This window comes from Misgurnus anguillicaudatus, chromosome 1 (assembly GCF_027580225.2).
Source record: "Misgurnus anguillicaudatus chromosome 1, ASM2758022v2, whole genome shotgun sequence".
NCBI classification, from domain to species: domain Eukaryota; kingdom Metazoa; phylum Chordata; class Actinopteri; order Cypriniformes; family Cobitidae; genus Misgurnus; species Misgurnus anguillicaudatus.
The window spans coordinates 29,946,089-29,972,721 of NC_073337.2; the positions used below are offsets into that span (position 1 = coordinate 29,946,089).

Below are 26,633 nucleotides of genomic sequence, written 5' to 3' on the forward strand. Positions count from 1 at the left end.
CTCTTGGTAATTTGATTTATGTACAAAAAAAATTCCATGCATGAGGATATTGTTAACCAGGAAATTGTCTTTGTTATTTTCCAGTAAAAGTTCATATATAATGTCATTTGCAGTGAAGTCTTCGAGGTGAAATATCTTTGGGTAAACAAATATGAACTGAACAAGGGAAACGCACTCTCCCGCCATTTTCTTTTGAACAGATATCGCGCAGCCATTGGTCCTCTGTCTTGAGCAGACGTCACGCATTAGCAAATCACTTATCCCAGTTTCGCTGACGTAGTTCGCATTCAAGTCTTTAAAAGCAGGCAGCAGGGACCCAACGCGCATTGTTCCGTTAAGAACGCTTGAGAGATCTCATCAGCAATGGCAAGAACCAAGCAGACCGCTCGTAAATCTACCGGTGGCAAAGCTCCAAGGAAGCAGCTCGCTACTAAAGCCGCCCGTAAGAGCGCTCCGGCCACTGGTGGAGTGAAGAAGCCTCATCGTTACAGGCCCGGCACCGTGGCTCTGAGAGAGATCCGCCGTTATCAGAAATCAACCGAGCTGCTGATCCGCAAACTTCCCTTCCAGCGTCTGGTGAGAGAAATCGCTCAGGACTTCAAGACGGATCTGCGCTTCCAGAGCTCTGCTGTCATGGCTCTGCAGGAGGCAAGCGAGGCGTACCTGGTCGGTCTCTTTGAGGACACCAACTTGTGCGCCATCCACGCCAAGCGCGTGACAATCATGCCGAAGGACATCCAGCTCGCCCGTCGTATCCGCGGGGAGCGCGCATAAACTGTGATCACAACAACTCCCAAAGGCTCTTTTAAGAGCCACCCAAATACCTTAAACGAGACAATTTCCATTATGTTTTGCATGAATTAGTGATGGGAGAAACGAAGCTTTTCGAAACTTCGAATCAATTGAACCAATTGCTTTGAAAATTGATTCAGTTTTTCGAAGCAGTTCGAAACCCACACAGGCTGGCGACCCCTGCTGGTCAAAATAGTGTAAAAGCAGATGTGTCCAAACATTTTACATTTTTTTTACAAAATAATAGCAAGATTTTTATTAAAATATGTTACAAAAAATGATTTAACTAAATTAAGACATAGTTAAAAGTGTATTATGTGTTTTTAGTTTTATTTAGGGCAAACAAATGAATAAAACTAACTACCCTTTTAATTATGCATATTTTTGTCATTAAATCTGTCTATAAACAAAAAGTAGACAACATGGCAGTGTTATTAGTCAGAAGGATAAATGTTTTATGAACTTTCATAATAAAACTGACGCGAGTTCATCTAAGCATATTAGACACTGGTCATGTGATCAACTCCCCCTAGTGGTGAACCATCGGATTTTCGAAACGTTTCGAAACAGTTATGACGTAATGAAGCCTCGTTTGCTAAAATCACGTGACTTGGCCAGTTTGAAACAAGCTCCGAACCACTGATTCGAAACAAAAGATTCGTAAATGTTTCGAAGCCTCATGAAGCAGTGCTTCGAAAACGGCCATCACTAGCTGCAACACTGCGGTATACATTCAGTTGCACTCATGTCTGGAAGAGGCAAAGGCGGTAAAGGACTCGGAACAGGAGGCGCTAAGCGTCATCGTAAGGTTCTGCGTGATAACATTCAGGGTATTACCAAACCCGCCATCCGTCGTCTCGCTCGCCGTGGTGGTGTCAAGCGCATCTCCGGTCTTATCTACGAGGAGACCCGCGGTGTGTTGAAGGTGTTTCTGGAGAATGTTATCCGTGACGCCGTCACCTACACCGAGCACGCCAAGAGAAAGACCGTCACCGCTATGGATGTCGTGTACGCGCTGAAGAGACAGGGACGCACACTGTACGGTTTCGGAGGTTAAACGATTAAAGGAAAAACTAAACCAAACGGCTCTTCTAAGAGCCACCCAAACTTTCATGTAAAGAGCAATAACTATCAAATAATATTTCTTAAGTTTAAATGTTTTATAAATGTTGTTTGAGTTGCGTTTCTCATAAAACGTACACTTTCTGACACTAATATAAGATCATTTTTTGTTGATGTTTGTGTTAAACTATTTATTGAAACTGTCTTCATTGAGCACAAATTCATCGGTTATTAATTATATTCTTTCTTTATTCCTCTTTGAGATTGTTTATTGTTTTGACGAGGGTGTTCAACTCGCCGTTTAAAAACGCTTTTGTGGTCCAGATAATCGCAATACGGGAACATAAAGAGGATACGAGTAAAGCTAAAACAAAGGCGAAATTGCAAAGAAACTCATTTAGCATATAAAAATGTATATTGTTTATAGCTGAGAATTAGCCAAGAGCTTTTAGGAAGAAAATACGTTTCAACATAAAAAAACGCACTGGCATGGCTGTTATACTGTCTACAATATTCGTTTTATAATTAAACAGGAGATTGCGCACATTATATGGAAGAACCAAATTATTTCCCTCAGTAGAATATTACAAAAATAAAAGAGAAACGAGTTAAAGAGCGGGAAATGAGAACAAAGAAAAATCAAGAGGATGGGGGAAGGGCGTTCAAATGAAAGACTGAATGTTAGTCGGCTTTCATTGGCTCTCCTTTTGAAGCGTCAAACTCTGAGCTGACCAATAGAAACATTTTAAGGGTTGGGCCAACAAAGATATCCAATCAGACCACGGGCTCTGTTTGCTAAAACATTTACATAGAGCTGGGGATAAATAACCCTGCACGCAACCTCAAGATCATTCAGTTTCTTTTGAGATATGAAGCATCATCATGCCTGAACCAGCAAAGCCCGCGCCCAAGAAGGGCTCAAAGAAAGCCGTCACCAAGAGCACCGCCAAAAGTGGACAGAAGCGCAAGAGGTCCAGGAAGGAGAGTTACGCCATCTACGTGTACAAAGTCCTGAAGCAGGTTCATCCCGACACCGGCATTTCTTCAAAGGCGATGGGCATCATGAATTCTTTCGTCAACGACATCTTTGAGCGCATCGCCGGTGAGTCTTCTCGTCTCGCTCACTACAACAAGCGCTCCACCATCACCTCGAGAGAGATCCAGACCGCCGTGCGTCTCCTGCTGCCCGGTGAACTCGCCAAACACGCCGTGTCTGAGGGAACAAAGGCCGTCACCAAATACACGAGCTCCAAGTAAAGCTGAAAGTACCCAAACTAAACCCAAAGGCTCTTTTAAGAGCCACCCACAGTTTCAATCAAAAGAGCTTTTGTTTCTGTCAGTATTACATTTTATGCATAATATGTAATATAAATATTTTATAAACATGTTATTTCAGTTTTTTAGCTTTGCAGTGTTTGGATTGAATATCAACTGTATCCATACATTTGCAGTATTTAATTATAATTCACATTCTTAAAGATTTTTGTAGTTGAATTACACTAAATCATAATCCACTCTCATGTTTGATATGAAGGAATCGATTTACACTTTTGGAAGACATTTCCTATATCTATAAAAACAAATGTATGTGTTGTCATAAAGGACAAAAAATTGACGTGTAGACCAAAAACATTGTACCAAGCAGTAAATATTTATTTTTATGGGATTGACTCATTTATTTCAGTGTAAGTCACTTTGTTTTTGCTTCACAATAGAGACCAGGGGCTACGCACTAAAATCATGCATCTATAGCATACTAAGCAGCTAAACACTGACCCACATGTGTTAGAAATAAATGTACAGAAGACATCGTAATTAGTGATATATTTTATTAATTGAATTCATAGAGTAATTTACAAGTGCTGATAAGCTAAATGCATTTTATAAAGGATACAAAACTACCCTAAAACATAAATTATTACAAACAATTGTCTGTAGTACATAGATACAGTATGAAGAGACTTATGCTATGCTTTGTTTTTAAACTTATTTTTTAAAATGCATATATTTTATTTAATAGCACAACAGTTTTAAACATCTATATACAAAAATCTGTGAAGACAGACCGACTGGCTTTGCTCCAGGAGTGTTGATGTTTATTATAACGATACTGGAGAAGTGTTTGTGTCGCTCCGCTGGTCTGTGTCTGCTAGCTGATGCTCGGCATCACACAACATTGTGGCTTCCTTTGGAGCTAAATTGTTAGAGGAGCAAAAACAAAACAAAAATAACTGACCACATTGCGTCACAAAGCTACTCGTTCATGCTGTTATGCTAAATATCAGCTTGACTTACCCTTATAATAAGCTGTTATATATGGGAAACAGAGGGTTATCTCGTTCACAGCAAAGTTTACGTGCTCGCAAAACATCACGCACACACTGGTGAAGAAACGCGTACTGACACTGCAACAGAGAAGACATACAACATTGAAAAATTTGTATTACCCATAATTGTAAAATTATTTAAAAAATAAGTTATTAGACAATTGCTTCAGTTAATGGCGACTCGTGACTTCTTTTCAGATGAGGCACGAATGTGAAACTTATCAAAACATAGTCATGTGAATCACGCATCATGTCAAAATACGTGCCTGTTACAGACGTTTCGTAAGGGTTTATGATAAAAGAATCGCTTACGTTTGCCAGATACTCGCTGAATCTCACGTGTAATCCAAGTTTAGTGTTAACATTAGCATACATAGCATTAGGCACATATTTTGACATGACGTAATGAATATAGCACAAACACATATTTTGACATGACAAGACACACACATGACGCCCTGAACACATATTTTGTTTCATTGGATCCTCAGAAAAGGAGGCATTGTCCGCCACTGGCTTAAGTATTCTGTTGTGTTTATAATACTACAATTCTGTTTATGGCTAAATTTCCTGAAATGTTTGATGCGTTTTTAGTTTGACACAAGTAGGAATGTTGCTAATAAACACACATGCAGAGCCGTACCTCAGTTTGGACCATGCACAACCGATGCAGGCGTAGATCGAACACACAGCCAAAAATATCCACTGTGTGGTTACTGTCCAGTCGCTGTAAAACACGGTCTAGCACGATAAAAGTGCCAGTTCTGCCCACACCAGCACTGAGAGAGAGAGAGAGAAATAAAATGATTTGGTCAATGCGATTTCAATGTGAACATACTCCAAATTGTTTTAAATATTCTGCTTAAAAATTTATATTGGATATCAAAGTGCGACCAGAATTGTTTATCATACCAAATTAACTGAAAATTTAAGGGTAAATCGGACGATTAATTTACGATTCGATACAAAATCTATTTTGTACACCAGCGATGCAATTTTTGGAGATACATCAAACGCTTCTTCGATGTGATTACAATTCGATCTGATTAATTTATCTATATTTTTATATTACGTGCCTTACATTTTTACTTACAAATGCAACCAAAATATAGAACATTTAATGTTATATTTTTCTGCATATATTGCCGCTTGGTTGGTGAATCGCATTCACTTGCTGACACTTAGCAGATGAAAATTTGCACTTTGGCGGAAATGCATAGATGGACGTTACATTAAGGAACGAGGAGGGTGTCAAAATAAAAGTACCTCAAATCGATTTTTTTCCGTGTGGCACTGATCCATCGGATTGTTAGAAATAAAATCGATGTATCGATCCATTCTGACGTATTGTTGCACCCCTACTAAAAAATGTCTTTAAAAGTCGGTCTATAAGCCGTGTTTTTTTTTCATAACTTGGCTGGTGCTGCGTCTTATAATCAGGTGCGCCTTGTAAGTCAGTATGAATTAATTTTGACATTTATGAGGCAAGAGACATCATTACCGTCTATAGCCGCGAACGTCCACCATATGCTGCTTCTGTATTTATGTAATTCAATGGATTCAGTGATGAGGAATGACGAGTATGCGAACTTCACGCTAGTTGGTTTGTTCGGTTATTTTAGCCTATTCAACCTTCCAGGTAAGTTCTGTATGCTATGGTTTATCGTTTAAATAACTGATAATATTACTTTAACGTTATCTATTCAGCCTGTTGTTTTGTCTGCTATTATTTAGTTGAATAACTTGCCTTTCCAGATTAAATGTCTGTTCTTTGGCTTAGATTTTGTGAAACAATTTTCTAAATAAACGCGACGTAAAGTCCACTGTGACTTATATATGTTGACTTATTATTGATGCGGTTTATACTCCAGTGCGGCTATAGTCCGGAAAGTACGGTAACTTACCGCACAAAATACAATGTGACCAGCGTAAATAACGTTCATCTTCACTAAAGGTGATCACGTATTTATGAAGTCTGGGTCTTATTTTCTCTAAACTTGGTTATATTTTGTAATTTTTGGCCTTCAAAACCCTCAAAAAAAAAGAGTCAAAAAGATTTAAATTGACACCCAGCCTGACCCGCAACCTATTTTTGGGGTGACTGGTGTAGATTAAACACTCTTACCTGCAATGTACTACACTGACTCCAGCACGGGTCGTCCTGTTAATGAAGTCTCTGACTGTTCGGACGAACTGAACGAGGGACTGTGTTGTCTCGGGTACCCCATGATCCGGCCAAATGGTGTAATGGAACTGACGGACCCCCCTGGGGTATCTCAGCTGGCCCTCCTTAAAAACACACACATCCAAATTTTTATTTAGAGTTTCCAAAATACTATCAAAGTTTGTTGTATGATAGTTACGATTGTTTTCCATGTTATTGGTTCACACTAACTAAAGGATATCAGTGTTAACACTTTATAACATTGTCGACTATTTTAACGTTATTAGTTATTATTAACCACATAATAGTTTTGTACGAGTGTGTCCAGGTTTTTTACCTTCATTTTAGCCAAAAACTTTCCTTTTGAGTGCAACAGTAGAAAGAAAAATATTTCTAATATCCAAAAATGTTATTTGAGCACACTCACGTGTGATATCTTAAAGTCACGAACGGTCCATTCTGGAAAGATCTTCTCGGAGATCATCTGCACCACAATATCACCGTAACACAAAGGCTCATTGTCAGGCGGCCAGTATCGATCACACTTTACCTAAATCATAAACATGCAATGCTGTTATTTTCCACCAGTGAGATCTTAAGATACTATGAAACATTAACATGTACAACAGCTCAATACACATATATCCATCAGAATTGTTCCTATTAAAGTAACGTTAACTGTCATCTGTCTGTCTAAACGCTGTCTCAGATGGCAAAATCATGATTAAAAAGCAATACATGATGACACCCACCATGCCCCTCTCCACACACTGGGTCACCATAACAATGCTGTGCGCATTTTGTTCCCACACCATACGCCAGAAATCATCCTTGGTACCTGGAAGAGGCCCTTGTGTGGCAATATAGTCCCATTTGAAATTGTTTCCCTGTTCAAGAAAGAGATCAAAAGATCATTGTCACATTTATGCTTTAATTCTCATTAACTTTGCCACATCCACCCAGATACACTAAGTGTTACTATGAAGTCCAAGACCACCAGCCAACTTGTCAAGACCATGCATCGATGAAGAGCATGAATTATTTTCTACTTCCAGGTATGTAGTTGGCATTGATGTAGTCTGAGGTGGGATCATCATCCAAGCAAGACAGCCTCACTCGCGTTGAGTCATCTGCAGTTAATCAATAAAGAACTTCATGAGTGATGGGTAGATCTTGCTTATGTTTATATAACATTTGATCAAGTACATCCCCATGATCTCAGATTCTTTACCATATACTATGATCCTGTGAATGAGCACAAGATGGCGGCATAACCACAATAAGTAGAGCTGGACTTGCCATTCCATACATTCATATGACCAAGCGCATAAAAGGGATAGTTCACCCAAAAATGAAAATTCTGTCATCATTTACTCACGTTCATGTTGTCATAAACCTGTATACATTTATTTGTTTTGCTAAACACAAAGGAAGATATTTGTAATCAAGTAGGAAACAGGAGCACCATTAACTTTCATAGAAGACAAGAAAATGCTATGGAAGTCCATGTTGCTCAAAAACGTTTGGTTACAAACATTGCTCAAAATATCTTCAGTTGTGTTGAAGACTTATATATATCATCATTAGACGGGGAAAAGCTACACAATACAAAATGTTTATGATAATATCTTTACTTACAAGGCAATATATTGTTGTATCGGTTTTTGCTTCGGTTGCCAGGTAAACGTGCAGCGTTCTGAGTTTGGGTCCTCCCCACGTCCTTTAGATCCTTTATAATGTGAGGAAAGGATATTTGTATATATTTACATTATCAGGTCTGTTTCTGTACTATTGCCGCTTTGTTATGCTTTGGTAATTGATGTGCATTACCTTAAACTCTTCAGACATCAGGTAACTAGAATCAGATTGAAGTTTGGAGAGATGACTCTCAAAGTTGACCGCTCTGACCGGGCTAGTGTGTAGATAAAATACAATTTTAACTCACACAAATGAACATCTATAGGCCGTTGATTTGGTAGTAAATACCATAATTGGAGCCAAAATGGTCCCAACAGCTGAAGCAATGGGGGAAAGCTCCTCATTCACTTGAGATTACTAAATAATAAAAAAAAACATGGTCGCTTTATGAGCAAAGCCGAAAAATTGTTATAATACAGGGACAAGGCAACAACGCAATGTGTGTTCTTTAAAGCAGGTATATACAACACACAACTCGTCTGTAGACAGTGGTTTAGTTAAAATTGCAGAAGATAATGCTGTTATATTACTTTGGTCAAAATAGTGAATGCTAAACAAGTGAGAACGTTGCTATGGTTGCCTCATTTGTCAAAGTCATGACATGGTCAAGCTAGCTTTTCTCTGATGTATGAATCATTTATTGGTCACACAACGTTTTCACATAATAAAAATTCGTAGAGTTCGCCAAAGTTTATATTCGCCATGTGCAATTCAGAATGCAATGTTATGCTTGCGTTTCCAATCTGACGCGTTTGAATCTGTATGAATGGAAGTCAATTGAAACAGAAGACTGTGGCAAGAGTCTTCTTCCTTACACAAATGGAACGATCAGCTACTGACGCAATGTCTGTGTTTGGTCTATTTATAGTAAGTCTAGGATTTTGGGAAGTGACTTTGACTCCAAGTATGGTGTACATGAATATGAATAGGTAGTAAAATTGCGTAATGTTGTTCAGCTTAATAAACATAAGACATTTCTGTTATCAACAATACTTAATAAACATGTGATTTATTGGCTTCTATCATTAATATAGTGGAAATGTATACCTCCGTATGGCTGAACACATCTGTGATGTGGGCAACTCCTTCCACATACACAACTTCATAACTGGACTTTCCTGTACGGCTCTTCACATATAAAGACACACACATACATATGTGTAAACAAATAAATGTACAGAACTGAACAATTAATTAACTCATGATGCTTTAAAGGATTACTTCACTTTTATAAATAAAATCCAGATTATTTACTACCCCCATGTCATCCAAGAAAACCCTGTATCACAAAATTATGTACCTATAGTCACGTAATTTGTGAAGGTTTTCCGTTAACACCTTTTTTTGCGTGAACATGTCACGTATTTCTGTGAAGTGTCACTGTCACATATTTGTTACTTAACTGTTTTTTCCTATTTTCAAACCAATAGATTTAGGGTTAAATTTGGTGTTTGCGTTAGGATGTCACTTTAAGTATTGGTTTATACCTTTTTTTTCATGATTTATTTTTTAGAATTTTTATTTTTAAACCATTGTCGCCTGGCATTAGGGTTAAAGTTTGTTTGGGTAAGGATTTCATTTTATGTAATTCTAACCCTAAACCGAAGTGACAATGGTAAGAAAATAGGACAAAACAGTTGAGTAACAAATATGTGACAGTGACACATTCACAGAAATACGTTACATGTTCACGCAAAAAGCGGAAAAGCGTGTCAGTGTCATGGAAATCATGAAATTATGTGACCATATGTACGTAATTTCGTGATAATGGGTTGTCCAAGATGTTTATGTCTCTCTTTGTTTAGTCTAGAAGAAATAACGATTTTGCGGGATTTTTCTCCATAGGCCTATAGTGGACTTTAGTGGACTTCAATAGTTTAAGGGACTTATCTAGCGAAATCATCACATATTTTGCAAGAAAAAAAAGTATTTTTAAACTGATTTTCTCGTCTTGCACTAGCCGTGTGATGCTTTCTACAAAAAACGTAATTTCTTTTTGACTGAACAAAGAAAGATGACATGGGGTGAGTAAATTATCAGAATGTTTTTCTATGAAAGTGGAGTAATCTTTTAATATTATTTGTGTTATTATACAGTTATAACACCGTTTAGTAATAAAAGTGTGTGTGCAGTGTGCATACTCACATTTTGTGAGCTTTCTTCCTGTAAATCAGTAATGCAGTCACAATAATCACAATGGTGATCAGAAATGTGGCAGCCATGATGCCTCCCATGACTCCGTTCCTTGGCGCTGAGTGACAGAAACCATTACAATGAGATATGACTTCAGTGACAGTCAAATATTTCATTTATTACAGTTGAAGACATAAAATGAGTTCATAGAGAAATATAAAGTATGTCTACATTTAAAAGTTGATTAGCAGATAATAAAAGAATAACCAACAGGTGTCTAAAATACAATAGGTAGCATCTTCCTCAATACTGTTTAAAAACATCCCAGGATAGACCTGAGCAGAACAACATCCTAAAAACAACATTTACTCGCACATACACAAATCCTTAATTGTCTTGTTATTGAAGCCTTAAGTTCACCAACATGTGATTGTCTTACCTGATTGAGTTAATAATGGGATGGAGAAGTAGGTGTCTGTGTACAGTACTTGAGCAAATTCTCTGTTCTCCTCATCAAACAGCTGAGTAAAGGCACGCACACTTAATCTGGATTAAACAAAACCAAATGAAGAGTTAAATAAACTGTGATGTATAATGAAACATTACATTCATTGAATAAACACTCTACACACATTAAACTTTAGACCTTATAACAAATAATCTATACAGTTCATCAGTACCGATATGCAGTTCTTGGTCTGAGCGGTCCATCGCAGAGATGTGTCCCATGTGGAATCGATTCAGGATCCCATTTACAAGCTCCGCCTAAACGTTTCATGCCAGCTCCCAAGTTTATCTCAAAAACACGGATCTTGCTGTCAGGGACCTCGCCGCACAGACTGTGAAAGTATCCCGTCTGGTAAGCCTTGATGGACCGATTGTGTCTGTAGTCCAGGTAAGAGGGCAGCGGATGTCTCTGCTCTGGTTGGACATAATCAACATCTGCAAATTGAAATAAATGACACTAGATTAGATTTGTTACAGACATTACAGGCGTTAAAGACATTAGATCAAGGAAAACGGTTAAGAACTTAGGTGTGATGTTCGACAGAAATGTATCCCTGGATAGTCATATCTCCAACGTCTGCCGCACAGCATTCATTCGCAAAATTCTGGTCTCTTAACTATCACTCGAATTTTAAAAGTGTCTAAAGGTGGTCGATCCTTTTCCAACATAGCCCCTAAGCTCTGGAATGATTTGCCAACTGATGTCCAAAAATCAGACACAGTCGATCACTTTAAATCTAAACTTAAGACTTTTCTCTTTAACATGGCATTTACATAATTTGTCTAGTAAATATAAAATTAATATAATTATAACGCAATAATTAGCCTGTACGGAACAAAGCATTCAGATAACCCGTCTGGGTAATTTACTAATGCCGCAACAGCTATTCATGTTACAAATTTGCTTTTATTATTATCAATTTGACAGGATTTTTAATAAAAATACCATTTGAATTTTTGTAATGTTTCTCTAAATCCAAAGTCAGAAGTCAGCAAATCATGAAAAAAATGTGGTCGTACCATTTGACTCTGCGACGATAACTGTGAAGAAGCGAACAGCCCCGTTTGCATCGCTGAACCAGCTGCAGTTAAACTTAAACAGAATAGTGGAATGTGTGATAATCGCCGCTTGCTCGCTGACTCGCACCGTCATCGGTGGCGTGGGAGGCCCTAAAAAATATTAAAATTTACATTTCAGTTCATCTGTGGGTTAAACAAATTCATACACAACAGTTAAAGTTTATATATATAATCGTAGCTACGCTAATTGTTTTCTTAACGCTTTGGATAAAAAGCGTCAGCTAAATGAATGAATGAACTCACCCCATGCAATTCCCTTGTGAACCACCAGGGGTTCACAAACCCAGTTTAGGAAATCCTGATGTCGAGTACGTATTCAAATAAGGATGTTATTGTTATATTGCTACTTACGGTCAATCATGGTGATAACGCTGTTGTGTGCAGCTGAACTTTGCTTGTCCCCAGAGATGACGGTGATGAAGACGGTGTAGTTTCTGAAAGGTTCCAGCTGGTCAAACTGCTGTGAAAGAGTTGTGCGTCCCAGTGTGTACCTGTAGACTGGAGTCTTGCTGTCTTGCTTGTAGCATTCAACAATGTAGCTTTGATAATCGCACTCTGGAGGCGTCCAGAAGCAAGACAAAGAGGTGGAGCTCAGCGGGTAACAGTGAAGATTTGGGATTCGAAGTGGAGCTGCAAGAGAAAAAACTTCTTCTAAGAAGGCCTAGCACATGCATCGGTCCCAAATGCTTACAATTCAGGATTCAGATTTCCTAAAGCAATCTGAGGTATTAGACCCTTTCATACCGTAATACTGCTAAATTACTGTAAAATTACCAGTAAACACACAAATGTGCATATTATCCACAACAGCATTCACATGTTAGCAACAAAATACTGAAAGTTTCCTCAAAATGGAGTTCTTAATCTTTGTAAGTTGGTTTGGATAAAAGGGTCTGCTGAACGCCTAAATGTAAATGTATCTAAAAACTAGAAGTGGATTACTTTCAGAGCATTATCTGTTTTGTCTGTCCTGGTCTTGTGGTCAGTTGGATGTTAAGTGCATGTTAATGATCCGGTACTTACAAGTTCTTATGGTGTGGTAAACCGGAGAGCTGTAGGTCACATGACCACCTGTCTTCCCACTGATAGTGCGAATGCTGACATTATAGAGCCGGCCGGGATAGAGTCCTTTCAGGATGCGACGAGTGGGATGATCCCCAGTAACATTAACTTTGTCCTGAGGAAAGCACGTCACTTCAAAATCATCATAGTCTCCGGCGGGTGGAATATTCCATGTTATCTCTAGCGACTCAGTAAAATCGCTGACAGACACAGATGATGGCGGTGCAGGAGCTGTAATGGCACATTTTGAGTAGTTTAGCTTAAACAAAACTGTAATTTACTTTGCTTTACTTTAAAGACCTTATGAAATTGCTTGAAGGAAATGGTTGTTTTTTAAGGCCAATAGCCTTTTAGTTTATGGCACATTCATGATTTGATAGTTTAATGCATAGATATGTATAATAAAGGCTAGATGTATCGCCCGCGCTGCTGGCGAATTCAGTGGAATGTCTGAATTTGGCGGCCATCTTACCACAGGCAGCTCGCTAACTCGTAGCATTGAGTTTTAATGGTGCAGGTACTTTTAAATGACCATAACTTCCTCAATTTTCTATCGATAACGGTTTGGTTTGTTATAAACGTCAGAGATGTACCTTTGACACTGCATACTTAATGAATAATTTTTATGAATCATGTTAAAACATCCAGAATTATAGCCGCGCTAAAAACGTTTGTAAGAAACCAAACCGTTTGAAAATTGAGCAAGTTATGGTCATTTAGAGACTCCGCCATAACACATTTAGCCTTTATTATACATATCTATGGTTTAATGGTAGGGATTAAGGCCTGTATATAACTATAAAATAAAATTATAAATAATGTTATAAATTTAAGAGAATGTTGAAGTCCACATCACAAATATTACAATAACTATACAAAGAATTTTTCAATTTTTTTCCCAACGGATGAACAATAAAACTTTGACAGCCAATCAAAATCCATGTGAATTTAAAGGGCATGTGCATATAACATTTGAAGCTTAGGCAAGGCAAGGCATTTGAAGCTTAGAAAAACATAAATGTATTATCCATATTTATTATTATTTTATAGTTATCAAAGTTTGATCCTCCAAACTTCATCATTAGATAATGAGACTTCAGCAAAAAAAGTCACATACTGAATGTGCCATTAAGGCATTATGGTTGAAAGTTTACAAACCTGTGCGTCCTACTGCGGTTGTAATGTTACTCAGATCTTTACTCCAGGTCTGAACTATAGCGGTATAAAGCCGACCTGCCACCAGCTTTTCAAAGACCACCTTAGTGCTCACTGGACCCAACTCAAAAATTGGCTCGTGCCCATCCAAAGAGACAGAATATCCAGTAAGACCCCCAGGACCTCGTGTCCAGCTCACGAGGAGGCTGTCAGTCCGACCCTGATGCTCAACACGTAGGTTAATGACTGTGGCAGGAGCTGGAATAAAGTGACACAGAATCAAAATTGTATTGAGTTCAAAAATACACAGGCAGTGGACATTAACAGGGCTAAAACTAGCAAACATTACATTGAAAGCATTGTCAGTATTTACCTGTACGTGCCCATATAGACACCTGACTGTTCAGTTTTCCTCTTCTGCTGATCATGATCATCTTGTACCGCGTCCCTGGCAACAGGTGTGTGAAGGTCCAGCTCAGAGCATTATCCTCCAGCGTCTTGCTGGACACCAAGGTCTCATTTTGATCGTACAGACGCAGGTCAAACCCATCGACCCTTCCCTCCGGAGCAGCCCAGCAGAATGAAAGTTCACTGCTTGTGTTGGAGCAGACATGCAGTCCGGACACTGCTGCTGGACCTGAAATAAGATGATTGTTGGTGAATGTGTAAATTGTTCTGCAGCTGTTGTTTATGTTTACATTTATGCATTTGGCAGATGCATTATCCAAACCAGCTTACAGTCGCATTTATGTGTGGTCCCTGGGAATAAAACCTAAACCTTGATGTACAGTTGCTGGCAAAAGTGATGTCCAACTTTGCCAAATTGATTTCTTTTGTTTTTCAAATATAATATTAAAGATGTACTTAAAGACTTTTGAAGTGTAAACTAAAGCTCAGCATTGGGGAGAATTTAAAGTCTTCATAAAATCAAAATGGATAATTCTTATAAGTTTAACGAAATATTGCAGTGTTCAAGAATTTAAAAAAATGCCCAATTTGGTTCTCAAATTTTTTCGGCGTGCCCCCCCCCCCCTCTTGTGTACCCTGCATCTTTTTATGGCCCCGCAAAAGAAAATGTATGACATAAAACATTCCAAAAAGTAAAATTTTAATTAAACAAAACATATTCCATTATATACAATGTGATGCTGTTGGTGGCCTTATTTTTCTGAGGTTTAATTACACAGAATTTATGATAAATTAATGTATTTTATAAAAAGTAATTTAACTGGGGCCCCCTGCTTTCGCTTTTTTCATCATCTTGTGATATTGTCTTACAGAGTTTAACCTGAGGCAAATATTGTACAAATATTCCAGCTAGACATCACTTTTGACCACTAGTTTATATACTGTACAAACAATTTCAATGTATATATTATTTCAACATATCGTAATTACAAGGTTAAGAACATGTAAAAATCATTCCCATCCATGCAGGGTTTCCTTCAGCACTTTGCAGTTCGGGCGGCCCGCCTAAGCTGGGAAACCTTACTGCCTTAACTAAGTCATCAAAAAAAAAAAAAAAAAAAAAATTTGCTGCCCAAAATGCCGTCAAGTGCATCTCGGAGAATAGCGTGGACGCGGTTCACACCATGAGCGTGCACGAGCGCCACACGGCCGAAATGGTCTGTCACATTGACTGTCTGGAGGATAGCCAGTTGATAAAACGTGTCCGTGAGAACTGTAAGTGGACTTATCTTTTGGGTTTATTTAAGCCTGTTACTGTATTAGTCTATAGTTCTTGCAAATTTAAAGTATGTTAGCTGGTGATTTTGTTGTTTGAGCAACCTGCTAAGGTTTCACGTGCCTGTTGATTAGATATAATTGGTAAGCACTCTTGCTCACATTATTTATGTGCATTATTTACATGCTAGTTACACTCCTTTAAGATAATATAATAGTGAGAAATAATCAGTTTTTACAATATTTGCGCTATCTATCATCGCTCGCCAGACGATCTACAACATCTGCTTTAGTTTGTGTTTATTAACCCTTTAGTTTCACTTCATCAAGCAGCTATTCCTGCTAGAGGTAGAAACATTTAATTCATTAATAATATAGTATGTGTTCATTTTCTGTCAAAGTTTCTTCAAAATTAAGTTTTATTTGAGTGTTTCAATGAAAAATATTTTAATTGTCATCATGACGCGTACCCCCCTTCCTTTGATTACCACGCCCTTGGTGTAATTACAACATAAACGCTGAACCACTTCCTGTATGTTATTATTATTGTTAACTGATGCGTTTTCTGCACAAGCATTAAAATGCAATTTTACACACTTATTTATTTTGCTGTTGTTACTGTTGCTATAGAAATGCATAATTCCCAGTCTGATGGCACTAACAGCTACCAGTCATGTTGTCATCTTGAACTACGGTAATCACGATACGGCATAACACATTTGTAGGGTAACTCTGATATAATGTTCATATCTTACATGTCTGTCCGTCTGCTGTGATCTCTTTACTTTTAGAAGCACCGCTGAGGGTCTGAAGACTTGCTTTGTACCAACTCCCTGGAATTAAACCGCTGAAGAGGTGCTGGCTGGCATTGGCGGGCACGGACATGTTTGCGATCACGCTCTCGCTCTCATCCAGTAACTGCAGTTTGTATCCATCATAAATGCCCACAGCTGGCCTCCAGCTCACCCGGAGACTGTGTGTGCTAAGTTCATTATCTGCCTGCAGGACTGTAACAGCGGCGGGATCTGAGACACACACACACACATAAATACAAACTATTGTTTAAGAATATTGATTATTTAGTATAATTTTTTAACAGGACGAATGCAAAGTCATACTGCATGCATAAAATCGTACTTAAGAGACATCATGGGTGTTTTCTCACCTGTTCTTCCTCTGGCTGTGTGGTTGTTTGTCAGTGCACCACTGATCGACTGCACAGTGACAGAGTACAGCTGACCAGGTAACAGGTGGTGAAACTCTATCTGTGTGACGTGTTTAAGAACATTTGTGATGTCCTCTACGTGTCTTCCCTGAAACAAAGACACGGAATAAATGTCCAAGTCTCCGTCGGGAGCAGACCAAGATGCCGTGAGACTGCCTTCCCTGGGGCCAGCACTGAGACTGAGACTCTGAACAGGACTGGGAACTGTGTGGCATTAAAAAGGGAAAAGATGAACGTGAAATGTTAACTTACATTCTGTGCATTCAAGTTTAATAAATAAAAAAAACTTCTAAAATTTCCTCGGTAGTCCCAAGATATGACAGATAGTAACTACATCCACCGTAAAGCTTTACATCACCTGTGCGGCCTTCTATGATTTGAGCGCGCTGGAATGAGCCGCTGTGAGTGGACAGGACGATCTTGTAAAGCCGACCGGGTGTGAGCGATGAGAACACGTGTTCCTTAACTGTGCCACTCAGATTGACAGCCGGTAACACCGGAGTGTCATTGTGGATGATTTGAACCTCGTAGTATTCAACATCTCCTGGAGCAGGAGTCCAAGTCACCCTCAAAAATGTGGTTCCACTATCCAACAGGGACAAATTCCGCACAGCACCCGGGACTGAAAGATACAAAGGTGAAATTTAATGATTTTTTGATGACATTTTATGGTTTGATAGGCATGAAAAATAAGGTCACTCACATGTTCGGCCATCTATAGAAACAGTAGCATTGAATGGTCCACTCCATGTGGTGATAGTCACTTTATAAAGTCGACCTGGAACCAGATCACTGAACACGCACTCGTTCTGAGTCCTACTGAGGTTCTGGCTTTGAAGACGTGTGCCGTTAAACTCAATCCTCACTTCATAATGGTCGTAATCCCCAAACGCTTGATTCCAGGAAACCTTCAGGAAGTCATCTCTTGCCGAGTGGATGGCTGTGGGTTTCTGCACAGTGGATGGGTCTTGATAAAGAAATGATACAACATCAGTCTTTCATAAAATGTTAAATATATGGAAAGGAAAATCTTGCATATCAACATTCCTAATGAGAGAGAAGAGAAAATTCTCTAAATAAGAAGTCTTGGATAAAATTATGTTATATTCTACAATCAGAAGAAATTATATTCAAATCATATTTTTCTATTAAAAGCAAATGGTTATTACCATGTTATGCATATCATTTTTGGGGACAAAACAGGACTAGATATAAGTTTTATTGCTGAGAAAGGAGTGGTTCACCCAAACATGAATATTTTCCCATTATTAACTTCCCATGTTGCCGTCCTGCATGTGACTTCCTTTTGTCAACACAAACAGTTGAGGAAGCTTCAAAAAGCAAATGCATCTATCATAAAATTTATACAAATAACTCTAGTGGTTAAATGTCTTTTGAAGCAAAACGTTTATGAGTGAAAACGATTAAAAGTGAAAGTGACGTTAATATTGATCGTAAAGTAAGTTCATAATATTCAAGCACAATAACATAAATTCGCTTTATAAAACATTTGGATTTATTTATTTGACTAATGTTTTACTTTTGCTTCAACACTGAACCCTTTTTATAAAAAAGAATAAAATAATTAACGGTGTTTAATTGAAGAAAGGAATTTGCATAAATCTAGGATGGCATGAGGTTAAGTAAATTATAAAAATTATTCTTATTAGATCTGTATGTTTGTTTTCTCATACTTGTTCTCGCCTGTAAAACCGTTTGGTTTCTGTAGCTGCCGCTGTTTGTTGTGATGACAATTGTGTAGAGTCGACCAGAAACAAGGCTTCTGAACACACACTCTCTAGTGGCTTTGGACGCAGCGAGCGTGTGTACGATCTTCTCCTGGTATTTCAACGTCACCATGTAACTGTCCACATCTCCATCGGCAGCCTTCCATGACACATTCAGAAAGTCTGCACTGTTATTTGCTACTGTTACCATAGAAACAGCAGCGGGCACTGAAACACAGATAATGAAGTTTGAGTTAATATTATGGTTTTATAAAAAAAATCTGCCAAATAATCAATAGAAATCCTAAAATTGGAAGACCTTAAACCGTAACCCATATTTCCCCCAACATGGGGGCTTATTGTATTTGATGATAAATACTTTAAACAAACTGATAAGCATTACTTATTTTCAAAAATAACTTGATTAAATATTTTTATATAAACATGTTACCTCCAACAAAGTTAAAAATTCAACATGATCAGTTTATGGAAGACGGTCTTCTTTACTGACCAATGGAGAACAGGTAAAATAAAATTGGTGATGCTATTGGTGCAACATATTTTATAGTTAATTCATTGTAATTTGCTTTAGATAAAAGCATCTGCGAAATAAATAAATGGACATGTTTTTTATTGTTGGTGAACTTTTTCTCCACCATTTGCATTACAAAAATTAGTTCCTGATTAATTTTTATGTTAATCTGCAATCTGCATATGCTATTTTACAACGCTGAGTGTTGAAAAATGTTCAATTTTGTGTAAAACGCTCAGCTCGTCAATAGCCTCTTTCACACAGTAATTCTGGTAAATTACCATGAATTTACCAGTAAATACAAAAATGTGCTGTTCACACACGCAGTGGCGTTCCGTTATTTTACCAGTAAGACATCATTCACACATCAGTATCAAAAAACCGGTAAATTCGTTGAGAAAGCGGAATTACCTGTAGCACGCGGCGAGCTCAGTGTTGTATTTGTAAACAATCCACGTCGTTCATATCCACGGTCCGTATTTTGCTGTTTTCACGTCTGTGGTAAACAGTCGGGAAGTTGCTCATGACCAAACAACATTGAATGAGACGACGTCAAACCGAAAATGCGTTTTTAACAACAGTACTGTTTGCACTTTAGGCTTCACAGAGGGCGTGCTAAGGACGTCGGCAATTCGGCGGTAAGCTGTTTTAAACAACTTTGGTGAAGAAATATGGATGTTAACTTAAGGTGTGCTTGACGTTTAAGCAGCGTGTGTGTGGAAACGTCCGCAAACAGTGCATACTAGGTAAACGCATCATCTGTATTAGAACGTTATGATTGGCCCAAAGCTGACAGCACGGTCTGACGTCATTAGTTCTAAATGCCGGTAATATTTTTTGTTCACATGAAGCGTTTTTACTGGTAATCTTACAACCTCTCTTACTGGTAAATTGGGAGCACTGATTTACCGGAAAGGTTCTGTTCACACATGATCTGTTAACTGCAATTTACCAGTAAATTACCAGTAAAGACTGTATGTGTGAAAGGGACTAATGTCACTTCTCACTTGGCCGTCCAATCACAGTGGAGGAGGGGCGGAAACACATATAACAAAAACCAAACTACACATTGTTCAAGACTGATATACAGCAAAGGTAACATGGCAACCAAACCTGGCAAGCGCCTACAGTCGGTGTCCACCTAGTATTTTCAGCCGCATTTAAATGTCTTGGTGTTCACGCCCCCTTTAGTCTATTTGCCCTTTATTGTTTGGGCCACTTCACAGTTCATTATACATCAACACCGAGAACATAAAAAACATTTCAGCACACCAGGATGTGTTAAATATGGCCTGTTGCTTTTATAAAGCATTTCCTGCAATTCCACAAATCCCCTTTGGATTGTAAAAGGTTATTGTTGTGCAGAGCTCAGGAATTTGATGTCTGGAAAAATCGTTTGTTAACACTTTCTACGGCCAAATCATGCAAACAACATATAAATTATGAAAGAGTTTTTGTGTGGATTGTTTCTTTAGCTATTATACAGTATTACTCATGTGATAACAATAACATAATGTATGGCTCCATATAACTGTATATATTGAATATTATATTATGTTGTGAAATCATTACAATGCATATATGCTCACATCAGGGGGTTGTTTTATTATTTTGAATCAATGTTTTTTTAACATATTTTTTATTAAATTAATATTATATATTAAATTAAATGTTATATAATATGTGTGGTACTTTAAAAAATTCCACCTCATATAAATAAAACATTTATATATTTTATAAGCTTTCAGCAGATTTCCACATACCTGTGCGACATTCAGCCTCTGCGTGTATGGACGTCTGTTTTCCACTAACAGTGGTTACCAGTAACTTGTACAAACCACCAGGTATTAAATGGGGCATTAGGACTGATGTGGTGTTTGCTGGAATAGACATGTTGTAGACCGCCTTTTTGTCCCGTAAGAGCTGCAGATGGTAGAAATCCAGATCGCCACGCGGTCTCTCCCAGCTGGCCTTCAAACTGTCTGTATTTCCATTGTTGCTTAACTTCAGATGATTCACATTCAAAGGCACTGAGAACAGAAGGATTTGATTTTGTAAAAAAAAGTACAAAATAATATATAATTTATAATATTAATCTTTTGGCAATTAAACTTATATATCTAAATATATCAATATTTCATCTGTTTATCTCAATAGGGTATCTAAAAACATACAAATATATCAAATTAAAGAGCAGACCCTCTGCTTACAAACAGACAATAAAAAACAAACAAACAAAGAAACAAAATCGTTGTATCCTATTTTTATTTTTATAAACTCTTAAACATGCACTGTAAAAAATACTTTGGTTCCTTAAATTTTTTTTGTTAAATCAACTCAGATTTACAAGTCATGTCAACAGAGATGTCAAATATAGTTGAGAAAAGTCAACTTAATTTTATAAGTTATAACAACTCACCTGTAGTTATAACGACTCATCTCTAGTAAAGATAAATGATAGTTAAAATGAAAGTTAATGAAAGTTAAAATGACTTGCAAATCTGAGTTGATTCAACAAAAAAATTTAAGGAAGCAAAGTATTTTTTACAGTGTGGCTATTTTTCTTAAAAAAAAAATATATATATATATATATATATATATATATATATATATATATGAAGAGTTTGGTTCCAAAACGCGATAAACGCCATTTTTGAAAAAAATGAGTTACTGCCAAAATCAGTATTATATCAGGTCAGTAGTTAAAAGTAAATAATTAATTTTACGCAAAATTCAATACCCGCCGTGATATTCTGTCATCTTTTCTCCCTTTTTTCCCAAAATGCGACAAACGCCACTTCTCCTTTTTTACAGAACGCAATAAATCCATTCCTGATATTACAGCCCACCAGTCACGCAATGTAAACAAACATGGCGGCGCGCTGAGTACACGGAATCCTAATTTTCCTCATCTACTTTGTGCTTCGTGATCAACAAACAAAACAAAATAATACTTTAATAGCATTGCCAAACCTGTGATGGTTTTCTGTGACGGGAAAGAAACGTAAGCCATCAACAGCTAATAATTTCCGCGAGAGGCACTCGGTTGCTTGTTCTCCAGACAGCATCAAGCTTCTCATGCTAAAACATTGTGTTCTTAATATAACAAAGTAAGTGTTTTGGTTAATGCCATTAATGTTTATTTTTTAATCATTGTATACCACTAGTCAACTAAATAAATATAAAATGGTAAAGATGAATGCACATTTATACATTGATTTAATAGATTTATAGCATTTTGAAATAAAAAACTGTCATGGATTTATTGCCTTTTGTGGAAAAAATTAGTTTTTATAATAAATCTTTGAAAATCAAGTTATGGATTTAAATTTTTTATGTTTTTATAACCTAAAGATGCTATGTGAAAGTTTGTAACAGAAAATAGTGGTTTTCATCTTGTCACTTTCTTGGTATAGAAAACACGTTTTTACCGAAATTTGTCAAAATGGATTTATTGCGTTTTGGAACCAAACTCTTCATATATATATAATATATAATTTTGTTAGAGATCAGATTCAGAATGATTATCAAAACATAAACAGTTTAAAATTAATAAGTAATATTAATAAGTAATTTTTTGCTTTAGTTTTTTTTATAAATTGGGTAATCGCAGTGTTCCGATAACCATTAAAACTCATCGGAAACACATTTTTTCATGCAAATGTTTTCTCTTAATTGACAAGATAACTTGTCAATGGCAGGGAAAGAGTTAAATACCTTAAATTAAATATATATAAAAATTTTATTTATTGAATGCAGTTCATCATTTAACAGAAGTATTAAGACATTACTATTTGTAATATTATAATGATATTTGTATTGTAAGGAGTTGGTTGCCCATTACATTTTCTTTATTATTTTGCACTGTGTATTTGTGTTTTACATGCAGTAAACCACATTAAACATCTCTCAGACAGCAGAAGTTTTTGGGTTGGATCTGCAGCGGATCCGCATCGGAGCTGCTGACTTTGGCACGGTTCTGGTACGGAGTCGTCTGCTGTCTGAGAATTACTAATTGGCAAAAAAATCCACAAAATGTCAAAATGTCATGTCAAAATATGTGTTTGTTGCGTCATGTAAACAATGTGGATCATGCCTCTTGTCAAATTTTGAGCCTGCTGGACACGTTTCGAAAGGATTTATAATAAAAGAGACGCTAACATTCACAAAATACTCACAAGGCACTAATTTAACACTTAACTCTGATTACACATGAGATTAAGCAAGTATCTGGCAAACGCGAGCGTCTCTTTTGTCATAAACCCTTTAGACGTGCCTTCAGCAGACTCATATTTTGACATTTCGCGTGATTCACATGACGCGCACACATATTTTGAAATGATAAGCCACACACATGATGGCTACATACATGTTGTGACAAGCTGCGCATCGTGCACCTTTGATAATGAAGTCACCGGCCACCACTGCTTTTAAAGTCGCCATGAAACGGAAGTAGCGATTGCCTTATTTTCCCCGTGGTGACGTATATCCGAATGAAACGGCTTTTGAGATGAAATAAGGCAGGGCTGGATTTGAATTTGTCCATCGAGATCTGATTGGATCGTTTGAAGTTGGGTCGTGTTGCTAATTGCTAATCGCTGCGATCCTCTCCCGGACCCCGCCCACCTGCCATACTTTTGACCGGAAGTGAAGAGAGATCGTTTTGAGGAGATTTACAGTTTTGATTAAAGATTATGAGCACACACAAATTTTTAAAAAATAATGAAGCTCACAGATAAGTCATTTGTTAATAATCCCACATTATTAAAAAAATATATATAGTTTTTCATTTTAATTTCATTGCGACTTTAAGATTATATTTTTGTCCCACTTCTTGCCAAATAAGCTTTAGCATCTAGTCTGCATAAAGTTTGTAGCAAAATAATAATATGCTTCATAGTGCGCTAACATTAGCAAATAGGCATACATTACAATCCTAGAAGAAAGATTTTAAAATAATTTGCCTTACATGTTCTTCCCTCCAGTGTTGCAGAACTACGAAGGTTCTTTCTGATGGTTGTTACAGTAATGTGGTAAAGTCGACCAGGTGTGAGAATATTAAAGGTGCACTCTCTCATATCACGGCTCAATGTTCGTGTCTGATTAGCTGTTAAGTTGTTGCCTTGATAGAGCTGAACGTTGTAGCCGTCACGTTGCGATGAACCAGAACTGTGATTCCACAGAGCACTAATGGAGGTCTCATCTGAGTGACGAATGTGTAGTTGTGACACTGGTGGAAAACCTGAAGACAAACAGACCAATAGCGATAGAGAAAAAATATCATATACAAAATAACTGTTGCTGTTTCTGCAATTTGCAGTATATATGTATGCTTTGGCCATATACTTATTTATTTATTTGTAACATATTCCAGCTTTCTAGGTACAAGCACATAGCACCATTTATTGGAAAGTATTGACACATAAGTTGTACCTATTTCTTCTTGGTAATAGATTGTAGAAGCTACGCCACCAATCTCCACACTGAGCGCAGCGCTGTATAATCTTCCAGACTGCAGATTTAATCCTGACCAAATAATTTCTTTTGATGCTCCATTCACTGTTTGGTTTGCTAAGATCTCACTTCCATTCGAAAGCACCACATGGATTTGATCCATTTTTCCTGAAGGGGGCGTCCAGGAGATTTTCACTGCGCCATTTTCAGACAGGTTCTCTATCACAACACCTGACACAATCCCTGGAGCTGCAATATTAACATATACAATTAACCTATATATTACACACAAAAAATGCATGTAAATAATCTTTTAAATTATTCTCTGATATCTACATGGAATGTCTGTGGCTTTATTAAGTGCAAAGATTATCCAGAGACAGTTTTTCATGTCCATTTACAACCCTAGGATTTGCGTTTATAATGAAATGGTCTATTATTACCTTATTTGAAAGGGTCATGAATAATAATGTTGAGCTCTGCTCTGATTGGCTGTTTCTCAGAGCAGCTCCTTTAGTAGCTCTGTGTGTGTAAATAGATCTTATGTTTGAGTCTGTATCAGATGAAAATACAGATTTTGAGGAATAATTAACTGTTTGGAGATGTTAATGGACATTTCTAAGTGGCAAGTTTGTCTTTTTTCAAGTATAGACCTGCAAAACGTAACTGTAACGTCAATAGTAGAACTTCAACCTAAACGCTAGCATATAGCATTAACTAACATATAGCATTAACTAGCATATAGCGCTAACTTAGCAGTCACAACTTTGTTTATAGCATTGTAACAACATTGTATTTAATTTCATGTGCTATATAATGTTAGGGGCGTATATGTCAATTGTACATCTTTTTTTCTCCTAGGAGTTTTTTCAACCTCTAGGGAGTCAGCTGACATTGCCTTAACTTAGACCTCTCTTCTAAACATTACATTATTACTACACTAGTATTACTACACATTTTTACTACCACTACACTGAAAAAAAATGATTCATTGAATTTAATAAATTTTTTTAAGGTAAGTGGTTGCAATACATTTATTTAAGCCACATTTAAACAAAAGTTTTATATTTTATTTTACGTTACTAATATTTTTTGTTTAAATGTAGCTCAAACAAATCGATTGCAACCACCCACATCAACAAAATGTATTAAATTCAATTAATCTTTTTTTTCAGTGTAGTACAGTTCAATCTTAGCCGTTCTGCTACTTATATTGTCCACCAATTTTTCTGTGTTTTCTCTTGCTTTTTGTAAACCTGCTTTGAAACAACTAAGCAATTGTGATAAGTGCTATATAAATAAATTTGAGAACATTGGCTAGAATTGTAACGTCACAGTTGGTGTTATGTTGAGATTGGCCATGTACTAGGTTAACATAAGGATGAAGAAATCGTGTTTGAGGCTCACGACATGAGATTACCATTCTACAGCACTTTTAAATTAGTGACAGTGATTATCTTTTTCTGAGTGTTTAATATCTATTTTTATGTTTGGGACACTACAAAATTATTTAATTAGAAAAATATCGAACAATACCTAAAAAGATATATTAACTAAAATAAAAAAAAACAACACATGGAGATGCCAAAAATCTATGGTAAGCGCGGATTATGGTTGCAGACGCTACGGGAGCGCATGCGCCCGAGCACTATGGAAAAAAGGAGGAAAGCGTTGCGGTAACATTTTTAACACAAAATGAGAACAGCCCCTAAGAAGTAAAAGGGATAATTCAGTTATCATGTATCAAAAACATACCCCCAGTCACCATTCAGCATTTTATCGTATAGAAAAATCATGCAATGAAAGTGAATGAATATACATTCAAACAGGTTTGGAACAAACAGAGGATGAGTAATTGATTGGGTAAATATTTTTTGGGAACTATCCCTTTAAGTTTCAGAGATAAATCTAGGTTTGTAGAAGATTTGATAAAAACAAACCAATAGTTTAAAGTTTGAATGTTTGATTTTGGCTTCTACTGTGCTGGGTTGACTTCATGTCCAATATAATATTTGAGTCCTGGGGCAAACAC

The 26,633-nt window shown here is 37.1% G+C and overlaps 4 protein-coding genes and 1 pseudogene across 4 annotated transcripts in view; 4 read left to right on the top strand and 1 right to left on the bottom strand.

The window, feature by feature from the left end:
• The window catches only part of LOC129431932 (uncharacterized), a 496,207-nt pseudogene that overhangs the window by 1,316 nt on the left and 468,258 nt on the right, over window positions 1–26,633 (top strand).
• On the top strand, window positions 341–859 carry LOC129432132 (histone H3). The gene has a single exon (XM_055190343.2). The coding sequence runs from the start codon at window positions 364–366 to the stop codon at window positions 772–774; it is 411 nt and encodes a 136-aa protein (XP_055046318.2). The 5' UTR covers window positions 341–363; the 3' UTR covers window positions 775–859.
• LOC129431963 (histone H4) lies at window positions 1,534–1,856 on the top strand. Its single transcript, XM_055190085.2, has one exon. The coding sequence runs from the start codon at window positions 1,538–1,540 to the stop codon at window positions 1,847–1,849; it is 312 nt and encodes a 103-aa protein (XP_055046060.2). The 5' UTR covers window positions 1,534–1,537; the 3' UTR covers window positions 1,850–1,856.
• LOC141365259 (histone H2B-like) lies at window positions 2,737–3,157 on the top strand. The gene has a single exon (XM_073869418.1). It carries the CDS (start codon window positions 2,737–2,739, stop codon window positions 3,109–3,111), a length of 375 nt encoding a protein of 124 aa, XP_073725519.1. The 3' UTR covers window positions 3,112–3,157.
• The window catches only part of ptprb (protein tyrosine phosphatase receptor type b), a 30,660-nt gene continuing 7,693 nt past the window's right edge, over window positions 3,667–26,633 (bottom strand). The window contains exons 5-30 of the mRNA XM_073869415.1: window positions 24,581–24,850; window positions 24,117–24,389; window positions 20,911–21,177; window positions 18,583–18,843; window positions 17,592–17,855; window positions 17,247–17,510; window positions 16,829–17,092; window positions 16,419–16,688; window positions 14,354–14,617; window positions 13,984–14,238; window positions 12,787–13,056; window positions 12,115–12,393; window positions 11,704–11,853; window positions 10,857–11,118; window positions 10,616–10,722; window positions 10,189–10,294; window positions 9,091–9,171; window positions 8,176–8,257; window positions 7,984–8,074; window positions 7,401–7,475; window positions 7,098–7,234; window positions 6,773–6,895; window positions 6,307–6,470; window positions 4,825–4,960; window positions 4,150–4,259; window positions 3,667–4,048 (exon numbers count right to left, since the gene is read on the bottom strand). Of these exons, the coding sequence (XP_073725516.1) occupies window positions 4,152–4,259; window positions 4,825–4,960; window positions 6,307–6,470; window positions 6,773–6,895; window positions 7,098–7,234; window positions 7,401–7,475; window positions 7,984–8,074; window positions 8,176–8,257; window positions 9,091–9,171; window positions 10,189–10,294; window positions 10,616–10,722; window positions 10,857–11,118; window positions 11,704–11,853; window positions 12,115–12,393; window positions 12,787–13,056; window positions 13,984–14,238; window positions 14,354–14,617; window positions 16,419–16,688; window positions 16,829–17,092; window positions 17,247–17,510; window positions 17,592–17,855; window positions 18,583–18,843; window positions 20,911–21,177; window positions 24,117–24,389; window positions 24,581–24,850 (4,823 nt within the window). The 3' untranslated portion in view covers window positions 3,667–4,048; window positions 4,150–4,151. The remainder of the gene's footprint in view (window positions 4,049–4,149; window positions 4,260–4,824; window positions 4,961–6,306; window positions 6,471–6,772; window positions 6,896–7,097; window positions 7,235–7,400; window positions 7,476–7,983; window positions 8,075–8,175; window positions 8,258–9,090; window positions 9,172–10,188; window positions 10,295–10,615; window positions 10,723–10,856; window positions 11,119–11,703; window positions 11,854–12,114; window positions 12,394–12,786; window positions 13,057–13,983; window positions 14,239–14,353; window positions 14,618–16,418; window positions 16,689–16,828; window positions 17,093–17,246; window positions 17,511–17,591; window positions 17,856–18,582; window positions 18,844–20,910; window positions 21,178–24,116; window positions 24,390–24,580; window positions 24,851–26,633) is intronic.